Source organism: Salmo salar, chromosome ssa20 (assembly GCF_905237065.1).
Source record: "Salmo salar chromosome ssa20, Ssal_v3.1, whole genome shotgun sequence".
Classification (NCBI taxonomy): Eukaryota; Metazoa; Chordata; class Actinopteri; order Salmoniformes; family Salmonidae; genus Salmo; species Salmo salar.
The window spans coordinates 55910260-55921079 of NC_059461.1; the positions used below are offsets into that span (position 1 = coordinate 55910260).

General features: G+C 45.5%; 1 protein-coding gene across 1 annotated transcript; it reads left to right on the forward strand.

The window, feature by feature from the left end:
- Window positions 1–260: 260 nt before the first annotated feature.
- LOC106580866 (cdc42 effector protein 2) lies at window positions 261–10493 on the forward strand. The gene is made up of 2 exons (XM_014162367.2): window positions 261–462; window positions 8368–10493. Exon 2 carries the CDS (start codon window positions 8703–8705, stop codon window positions 9573–9575), a length of 873 nt encoding a protein of 290 aa, XP_014017842.1. The 5' UTR covers window positions 261–462; window positions 8368–8702; the 3' UTR covers window positions 9576–10493.
- Window positions 10494–10820: the final 327 nt, after the last annotated feature.

Below are 10820 nucleotides of genomic sequence, written 5' to 3' on the forward strand. Positions count from 1 at the left end.
AGGCTGACTTTCACAATATCACATACTCAAAATGATTAGGCCTATGCTTAATTGGTTGGCCCATATGCAGTATGTGCGCATCAACTGTTTGTGCTTCACTGAACTTTAAAAACTGCTGTGTTATGCTTAGCTAAAGATTTAATAGACTGTGATGAATTTACTTTCACAATGTTTTTGAACAATCTGTTGCTGCATGCTATTTAGCCTACTATACTTTACCAGTCGTTAATTGCACACAAGAGCGCGCAACACAGGATCGCCTTTCACTTTCTTCATTCACAACCATCACGCCCCCTCCCTTCTCCACCCAAACTGTTTGCGAGGCTCCTCGATTACAGAAACAGTTCGCAGTAAGAGGTTTACCTGTTCTTAAACTAACCAGAGAAGCTGACGCCTTAATGGTGGACAATGGACACATCTCCGCGATTATTCCTTGTGGAAATATAGCTATTCCTTTACAAGGTAGGCAAGTATTCACTCAATAATCTATTATTTACTTCTGTTTAGGCTATTATTACGACATTAAAACTGTTGTTTCACAAGTAATTATGGCTGCAAGCTGTTGTCACTTGTCCGTTCTGTCTGAATATCTCTCACCTAAATTATAAAAATAATATATAGGTTATATTTCGCCAGCCTGCATGACTGCAAATTAGAAAACAATTTATACCCCTGTTTGATTACCAACAATGAAATCAAAATGTGTTGAAATGACAGTCTTCACATGAGATGAGCAGTTTAAATGTGTGTAATTTGGTAGCCGATACAATTTGATGTGTCAGAACCACTGTCTGCATCTGATTATGATGGATCTAATATCATAAGAAGATTACAAGTTTAATAAATAGGGCGTATGATATAACAGGGTGTTCCACTACCAGAGCTGTCAACCAGTGTGAGCCACGCGACCCTCACAACGCTCTATCAAATAGATATAAAATAAATCAGTGAGAAGAAGCCACTTTAAATTCAGTTGTTTGCTATAAACATGTTCGTACTTTTGTTTGGGTATATTCCTTATAACCATATAATACTGTAGCCTACATCGTCCCATTATTTACAGCCTTATATAGTAGTCCTCTGCTATACCCTAATCAATGGCCTCTTCAATAAACGTGAACGACTACTCCTTTAAGCGTGTGTCCTATAGGCCTACAAACGTAAGCCTATGTATTGCTCTCTTGGAAAATAATCGCCTTTAAAATAGCCGAGCTGTGAGTGTGGATTAGCAGGTATACAGTGGTAGCCTACCAAATAGTTAACTGGGGGATGTCCGGGAATTGGATGATCTCAGAGCCTAACTATTACATAAGGCTTGTGTTGGTACAACCCACCCACTGGGCACAGACGCCAATTCAACGTCTATTCCACGTTGGTTCAACCAGTATGGGTCTGAGTGAGACTGTTACACAAGGGCACAAGAACCTGGGACCTTAATCACGACAAGAAATCAGAGCCTTTCGCTCTACAATCTAATTTCAAACCCAGAAATCTGTTTTCCACAAGCCATATGACAAATGAATTACATTGGCCATACATTTTGATGCTTACGTATTACCTCTTCAACATTGCACTGATTGAATTCACTGCTGGTTTGATTCAATTATACCGTCTTGGTAGGCTATATAATATGCACAACAATGCACAACATTAATTAATGATGGTAAAGTTGACAGGCAATACGTTTGCGCAATAGCCTGAGTATTCCCTCCAAAAACGTCTGGATAATGTATTGCACCTACTGAAAAATACACCAGTAGAATTATTTATATATTGGGCGTTGGGTTATTTTGTTGGCCTGGTTTTGATCATCAGAAGAGAGAAAAACTAAGCAAAATGTCAACCACATTACGCATGACGCAGAACGCATTCTGATTAGGGGACAGCGTGCCATTAGGATGGCCGAATTAGGAGTTTCAGGACAAGGAATGAAGCACAACTTCTTAATAGCCACTTTCCTTGGTCGGCTAGAGAAGTAACAAGGAGTGCGGAACTGGCGGTATAATGGAATAACCTTTTGATACACAACGCAAATTGAGACCAAATGTGGCAGAAATAAACTACAAACAGGTGTTGACTTGAATAATTATGTAACAAATGTGTCCAGGAAAATAATAACAAAATATAACATAATGCAGTCAGAATTGTGATTTTCCTGTGTTTTATATATATTTCCACACTATGAGTTTGGAAATATACTGTGACGTTCTGAAGAGGATGATAATGCCATTTTAGTGTAATAGCTATTTGAAAAGTACACTTGAAATTTCAGCCTGTTTTGGTGGGATAGAGTTGGTGACATCACCATGCAGTAAATTAGTTACATTACATTACATTACATTTAAGTCATTTAGCAGACGCTCTTATCCAGAGCGACTTACAAATTGGTGCATTCACCTTATGATATCCAGTGGAACAACCACTTTACAATAGTGCATCTAAATCTTTTAAGGGGGGGGGGTTAGAAGGATTACTTTATCCTATCCTAGGTATTCCTTAAAGAGGTGGGGTTTCAGGTGTCTCCGGAAGGTGGTGATTGACTCCGCTGTCCTGGCGTCGTGAGGGAGCTTGTTCCACCATTGGGGTGCCAGAGCAGCGAACAGTTTTGACTGGGCTGAGCGGGAACTGTGCTTCCTCAGAGGAAGGGGGGCCAGCAGGCCAGAGGTGGATGAACGCAGTGCCCTTGTTTGGGTGTAGGGCCTGATCAGAGCCTGAAGGTATGGAGGTGCCGTTCCCTTCACAGCTCCGTAGGCAATCACCATGGTCTTGTAGCGGATGCGAGCATCAACTGGAAGCCAGTGGAGAGAGCGGAGGAGCGGGGTGACGTGAGAGAACTTGGGAAGGTTGAACACCAGACGGGCTGCGGCGTTCTGGATGAGTTGTAGGGGTTTAATGGCACAGGCAGGGAGCCCAGCCAACAGCGAGTTGCAGTAATCCAGACGGGAGATGACAAGTGCCTGGATTAGGACCTGCGCCGCTTCCTGTGTGAGGCAGGGTCGTACTATGCGAATGTTGTAGAGCATGAACCTACAGGATCGGGTCACCGCCTTGATGTTAGTGGAGAACGACAGGGTGTTGTCCAGGATCACGCCAAGGTTCTTAGCACTCTGGGAGGAGGACACAAGGGAGTTGTCAACCGTGATGGCGAGATCATGGAACGGGCAGTCCTTCCCCGGGAGGAAGAGCAGCTCCGTCTTGCCGAGGTTCAGCTTGAGGTGGTGATCCGTCATCCACACTGATATGTCTGACAGACATGCAGAGATGCAATTCGCCGCCTGGTTATCAGAAGGGGGAAAGGAGAAGATTAATTGTGTGTCGTCTGCATAGCAATGATAGGAGAGACCATGTGAGGATTTGACAGAGCCAAGTGACTTGGTGTATAGCGAGAATAGGAGAGGGCCTAGAACAGAGCCCTGGGGGACACCAGTGGTGAGAGCGCATGGTGCGGAGACAGATTCTCGCCACGCCACCTGGTAGGAGCGACCTGTCAGGTAGGACGCAATCCAAGCGTGGGCCGCGCCGGAGATGCCCAACTCGGAGAGGGTGGAGAGGAGGATCTGATGGTTCACAGTATCAAAGGCAGCAGATAGGTCTAGAAGGATGAGAGCAGAGGAGAGAGAGTTAGCTTTAGCAGTGCGGAGAGCCTCCGTGACACAGAGAAGAGCAGTCTCAGTTGAATGCCCAGTCTTGAAACCTGACTGATTAGGATCAAGAAGGTCATTCTGAGAGATATAGCAGGAGAGCTGGCTAAGGACGGCACGTTCAAGAGTTTTGGAGAGAAAAGAAAGAAGGGATACTGGTCTGTAGTTGTTGACATCGGAGGGATCGAGTGTAGGTTTTTTCAGAAGGGGTGCAACTCTCGCTCTCTTGAAGACGGAAGGGACGTAGCCAGCGGTCAAGGATGAGTTGATGAGCGAGGTGAGGTAGGGGAGAAGGTCTCTGGAAATGGTCTGGAGAAGAGAGGAGGGGATAGGGTCAAGTGGGCAGGTTGTTGGGCGGCCGGCCGTCACAAGACGCGAGATTTCATCTGGAGAGAGAGGGGAGAAAGAGGTCAAAGCACAGGGTAGGGCAGTGTGAGCAGGACCAGCGGTGTCGTTTGACTTAGCAAACGAGGATCGGATATCGTCAACCTTCTTTTCAAAATGGTTGACGAAGTCATCCGCAGAGAGGGAGGAGGGGGGGGGGAGGGGGAGGAGGATTCAGGAGGGAGGAGAAGGTAGCAAAGAGCTTCCTAGGGTTAGAGGCAGATGCTTGGAATTTAGAGTGGTAGAAAGTGGCTTTAGCAGCAGAGACAGAAGAGGAGAATGTAGAGAGGAGGGAGTGAAAGGATGCCAGGTCCGCAGGAGGCGAGTTTTCCTCCATTTCCGCTCGGCTGCCCGGAGCCCTGTTCTGTGAGCTCGTAGTGAGTCGTCGAGCCACGGAGCAGGAGGGAGGACCGAGCCGGCCTGGAGGATAGGGGACAGAGAAAATCAAAGGATGCAGAAAGGGAGGAGAGGAGGGTTGAGGAGGCAGAATCAGGAGATAGGTTGGAGAAGGTTTGAGCAGAGGGAAGAGATGATAGGATGGAAGAGGAGAGAGTAGCGGGAGAGAGAGAGCGAAGGTTGGGACGGCGCAATACCATCCGAGTAGGGGCAGAGTGAGAAGTGTTGGATGAGCGCAAGAGGGAAAAGGATACAAGGTAGTGGTCGAAGATTTGGAGGGGAGTTGCAATGAGATTAGTGGAAGAACAGCGTCTAGTAAAGATGAGGTCAAGCGTATTGCCTGCCTTGTGAGTAGGGGGGGAAGGTGAGAGGGTGAGGTCAAAAGAGGAGAGGAGTGGAAAGAAGGAGGCAGAGAGGAATGAGTCAAAGGTAGACGTGGGGAGGTTAAAGTCACCCAGAACTGTGAGAGGTGAGCCATCTTCAGGAAAGGAACTTATCAAGGCGTCAAGCTCATTGATGAACTCTCCAAGGGAACCTGGAGGGCGATAAATGATAAGGATGTTAAGCTTGAAAGGGCTGGTAACTGTGACAGCATGGAATTCAAATGAGGAGATAGACAGATGGGTCAGGGGAGAAAGAGAGAATGTCCACTTGGGAGAGATGAGGATTCCAGTGCCACCACCCCGCTGGCTCGATGCTCTAGGGGTATGCGAGAACACGTGGGCAGACGAAGAGAGAGCAGTAGGAGTAGCAGTGTTATCTGTGGTAATCCATGTTTCCGTCAGCGCCAGGAAGTCTATGGACTGGAGGGTAGCATAGGCTGAGATGAACTCAGCCTTGTTGGCTGCAGACCGGCAGTTCCAGAGGCTGCCGGAGACCTGGAACTCCACGTGTGTCGTGCGCGCTGGGACCACCAGGTTAGAGTGGCAGCGGCCACGCGGTGTGAAGCGTTTGTATGGCCTGTGCAGAGGGGAGAGAACAGGGATAGACAGACACATAGTTGACAAGCTACAGAAGTGTTGTTTCTTGTATTATTGTCTCTTGTGTCTTTAGAGAACTGTTTCACTTTGATATCCTTTTTCTTCTGTCCTGATTTTCTCTTTCTTTTCTTCTGTTAACTAGATATTCTTTATTGTTCTTCGTTAGCTAGCTAGCTTCTTCCAAAAGAGTCCCTAGCAACTGCTTAGCAACTGATAAACAATTCAGCTAGCTAAGATAACTACAATTTTATGAAAAATAGTTATTTTTCAAAAGCCTATCTTCTTTGTTTGTTGCTTGTTTTTTCTCCTCTTCAGTCTTGCAGTTTTCTTTTGCTTTTTTCCGATGTACTTCACTCTAAAAACCATGTAAATTTCAATATTTGTAGGAGCTCAGTAGTTAATAGACCAATAAGAAATAGAGATCCAAACCACTCTGCCAATAACAGCTAGTTTACAGTTTTCCCCTCCCCACTCAGACCACTCCCAAAATTCTTGCTTGAGAAATTGCTCTTTGCCCTTTGTTTCTTTTTGATGGTGGCTGCATTGGACCTTTTAAATATCCCCATTAATATTTTAATTAACAAGAAATATCTAGGCATATTTTTTTTAGTTGAACCTTTATTTAACTAGGCAAGTTAAGAGTAAATTTTTATTTACAATGATAGCCAAACCCAGACAATGCTGGGCCAATTGTGCACCGCCCTATGGGACTCCCAATCACAGCCGGATGTGATGCAGCCTGGATTCAAACCAGAGACTGCAGTGATGCCTCATGCACAGAGATGCAGTGCCTTAGACCGCTGCGCCACTCGGGAGCCCAACAGATCTGTCACTTTTGTGATGAGTAATTCAACATTTCTGTCAGTTTTCATCCAGCTGTCTTATCAGTAGTGTGTGCGTGTGTGTGTTTGATAAAACTTCCTCTGTGATGGAATTAGGGTAAATCCCTCACCATAAATAGGTGAGGAGCAGGGCCCAGGACCTTCTGAATGAAGAGTGGAGCAGGACAGGATTACAGCATTGTCATGCAGCACCAGGACTGTCAGCATACATGGGCAAGCACAGCACTTTATCCCTGTTGTGTTGTTTGTCAACCAGCATGTTTATAGATTCACTTACCTGCATACAATCTGCCAGACACATAATATAAAGATAGAAGGGTGAAATATTGTTTACTTCCTACTCAAGAAAGAGGATTCAATCTCTCTGTCTCAGAGAATAGTAGGCTGTTTGTATCTTATCTGAGGGCGTGTCACAAATGGTATAGTCCCATTGCCAGTGAAATCTTTCACTATCAGCCCCCATCTGCTGTCACTACTCAGTGACACAATGCCTTGTCACAATGTGGCTAACGACTCTGCGGTCAATTCCTCAGTGAGTCAGCTTAGAGCACAGCCATGAACTACACTACATGACCAAAAGTATGTGGAGACCCGCCCGTTGAACATCTCATTCTAAAATCATGGGCATTTGGAGTTGGTCCCCCCCTTTATTGCTATAAGAGCCTCCACTCTTCTAGGAAGGCTCCCCACTAGATGTTGGAACATTGCTGCGGGAACTTGCTTCCATTCAGCCATAAGAGCATTAGTGAGGTCGGGCACTGATGTTGGGCGATTAGGCCTGGCTCGCAGTCGGAGTTCCAAAAGGTGTTTGTTGGGGTTGAGGTCAGCGCTCTGTGCCGGCCTGTCAAGTTCTTCTACACTGATCTCGTCAAACCATTTCTGTATGGACCTCGCTTTGTGCACGGGGCATTGTCATGCTGAAACAGGAAAGGCCCTTCCCCAATCTGTTGCCACAAAGTTGGAAGCACAGAATTATCTAGAATGTCATTGTATACTGTAGTGTTAAGATTTCTCTTCACTGGAATTAAGGGGCCTAGCCCGATCCATGAAAAACAGCCGCTTTGAAAGTTACTGAGCTCTTCAGTAAGGCCATTCTACTGCCAATGGTTGTCTATGGAGATTGCATGGCAGTGTGCTCGATTTTATACACCGGTAAGCAACGGGTGTGGCTGAAATTTTGGGGCTCCCGAGTGGCGCAGCGGTCTAAGGCACTGCATCTCAGTGCTAGAGGCGTCGCTACAGACACCCTGGTTCGTATCCAGGCTGTATCACAACCGTCTGTGATTGCGAGTCCCATAGGGTGGTGCACAATTGGCACAGGTTTGGCTGGTGTAGACCGTCATTGTAAATAAGAATTTGTTCTTAACTGACTTGCCTAGTTAAACATTTTTTTTTTTTTACATTTAAAAAAAATATAACCGAATCCACTAATTTGAAGGGGTGTCCACATACTTTTGTATCGTGTATGATCAGCAGGAGTAAAGATGCTATGCAAAAGACCACAGATCATGATGAGCAACTCGTGATTTTTTTTATGTCTGTCATCCAAATGGGCTTTGAAGAAAAAGGCTACAGTTAACATGCATTTAAATGCTTGTTAGTGTAATGTGCATACAGCTCTGGAGAAGAAAAGTGTTAGTTTTGTATCTAAAGTGTTAGTTTTGTATCTAAAGTGTTAGTTTTGTATGTAAAGTGTTAGTTTGGAAGGTTAAGCTATTTTTCTCCCTCAGTATGTATGCAGCAGTATAATACGTCATTTTTGTCTCAGCAATGGAACCACAAAGAGGTCCTGATAACAGGTTACCACACAGGGAGACGCACACAAAATACTTTTGAACAAATAACTTCCTTGGAAAATTGTGTTTCCACAAAAGTCCAGCAAGTCTTTGGAATGCACAACGAATTCCCGAGGATGTATGATTTACTGTGTGATTCACTGCAACACCCCACACAAACCTCAAATCAGCACACACCATCTGCCATGTAAAACCATAGGCATTTTTGGGTGGTTTCAGCCAGTCCCCTTCAGCAAACACACAGATTCTTGAAGTGTTTCCCCTTGTATATCTGTCTTCTGGCTCCAAGGTTGTAAATCTCTCTGTCTTTCTCTCTGTGTCTCCACAGACCTCCAAGACTAGCGTTTTGATGTCACATTCCCAAAGCAACTGAGCCTGGTCAGAGAATCAGCAGACATAAAGATAGCCAAAGGATTCTTCATCTTCAGAGAGGCCAAAGGATAAGGAAGAAAGGAGGTTTTGAAGCTGGAACACCCACCACCCTTATTGAATAATGGTGACTTTTTGAGATTGCGTTGATCTCAGGTCAAGGCCAACATGCCACTGTGATCACCAGGAAGCGGACAAAGGAAAACATAAATAATAATAAATTCATATTAAAAGGAGGTGCAAATCTCATCACTGAGAGACGATCCCCTCACAAACTGAATTCTGGGAAACAGAATGCCAGCGAAGACGCCCATGTACTTAAAGACTACCACACCCAAGCGGGGGAAGAAGCTCAAGCTGCGAGACGTCCTGTCCAGTGACATGATTAGCCCCCCGCTAGGGGACATGCGCCACAGTGCCCATGTCGGGCCGGAGGGAGAGGGCGACATGTTTGGAGACGTAGGCTTTTTGCAGGGCAAGATGGACATGTTGCCCGCCCTGAACGGCTTACCACGCTCCCACAGTATGGAGAGGCAGCTGGATGAAGCCTACCCCATGAACGACAAAGGACCCATCCACTCTTGTAATAACCACCGCAATCCCTACCACCATTCCACCAGCCTGCTGAAGAGCACCATCTCCATGCCTGTGTTCATCGCCCCCGAGCAGGCCCCTCCCAAGCCGCCTCGGCTCCACCTGGAGGACTCGACCCCCCCGTCCCAGCAGCAACAGCACCAACCTCAGCCGAACAACCATAACCACAACGACCACAACCAGCAGCAGCATCACTCCATGTATGTGTGTGACCAGGGTGTTGGCTGCTACATGGAACCCTGCCACGACCTTAGCTACTCTGCCTCCTTCAGGCACCTGGTGCCCTCCTCCGGCTCCTTCTCAGAGGTCTCCTCAGAGGACTCCATGTCAGAGAGCTGTGGCCCCCTGGACCCTCAGAGGGGGCTGAGCCTGGATTCAGACGCTGGCCTGAGCAATGAGGACCTGGGGAGTGAGCGGAGTGAGTCGCCCACTGTGTGCCCTCGATTCTCTCCCGGTGTCTCCCGCTCAGAGTCCCTGATGGGCTTGGATCTGGACCTGGGGCCATCCATCCTGGAGGATGTGTTGAGGATCATGGACCGCTACAAGAGTGTTGATGACCGCTGTGAGTTGTGAGCAGATGGGGGGGGGGGTTTAGACACTGCTGTGCAGAGAGGTGTCTGGGACACTTATTTTTTTTATCATCCTCCATATAGCTTAATGATGATTGGGCTGGTCCAACAGACAGACAGAGGATAGTGCCAGGACTGACAGGCTAAAAAGCCTGGGACATAAGACGCTGGAAATGTGGGACTATATAATATCCAGACTGGATACACAGCAGCTTCAGAACCAACCATTTGTCTTTTGATATTCAGAATCAGAATGGGGGAGAGACAATAATTTATCCCACCCAAATGTTGTCTAAGTTTTCGCAGACTATCATTTTACATGTTTTTCAGCATTTCACTATCGTTAGGGCACATCATTCATGCTTCACTAACTCTCTAAGTAAGCTCTGTAGTTTTGTGATAGGATGAAACGTAGTTGTCTGAAAATACAATTCATGTACTTAAAAAGCCTGCAAGGTTTGTGTTTTTTTTCTTTCCTGAAATATCATATTGCTGATATTCTTCCAGGAACACATTTTTAAAAATTCTGTATGTACATCTGATTGAATTTTACTGTTCTATGTCAGGACAATATGATCAAGACGGGAGTATGCTATGTATTAGTTTGCCATCTAGTGGCATATGTAAGAATGACACCCAAAATGCAGCAGTTCTAGCAGGGCGAAAAGTGAGGTCAAAATGTTGTTTTCTGGGGGCTAAAGTGCATTAGAATCAAAGTATCAGAAATGTGCAGCTTCTTCAAAATCCTTTAAATATAGTGGGATGACCAAAGAAGGTTTCTCTTTTGTAACAGCTGTGCAATTTGTGGACTTGAATCGAATCCTTCAGCATTTTCTTCTATTGCGTTGTTAAATTACAGTGTATCTCCAATTGTTATGTACATAACTGTAATGTATGAAATAAATATGGGAATTAGATGCTGTACCATTGTATCATTCCTTTCTTTTATACACACTACCGTTCAAAAGTTTGGGGTCACTTAGAAATGTCCTTGTTTATGAAAGAAAAGCAAATTTTTTGTCCATTAAAATAACATCAAATTGATCAGAAATACAGTGTAGACATTGTTAATGTTGTAAATGACTATTGTAGCAGGAAACGGCAGATTTTTAATTTCTCGCATGGAATAGCCTTCATTTCTCAGAACAAGAATAGACTGACGAGTTTCAGAAGAAAGTTATTTGTTTCTGGCCATTTTGAGCCTGTAGTCGAACCCACAAATGCTGATGCGCCAGATACTCAACTAGTC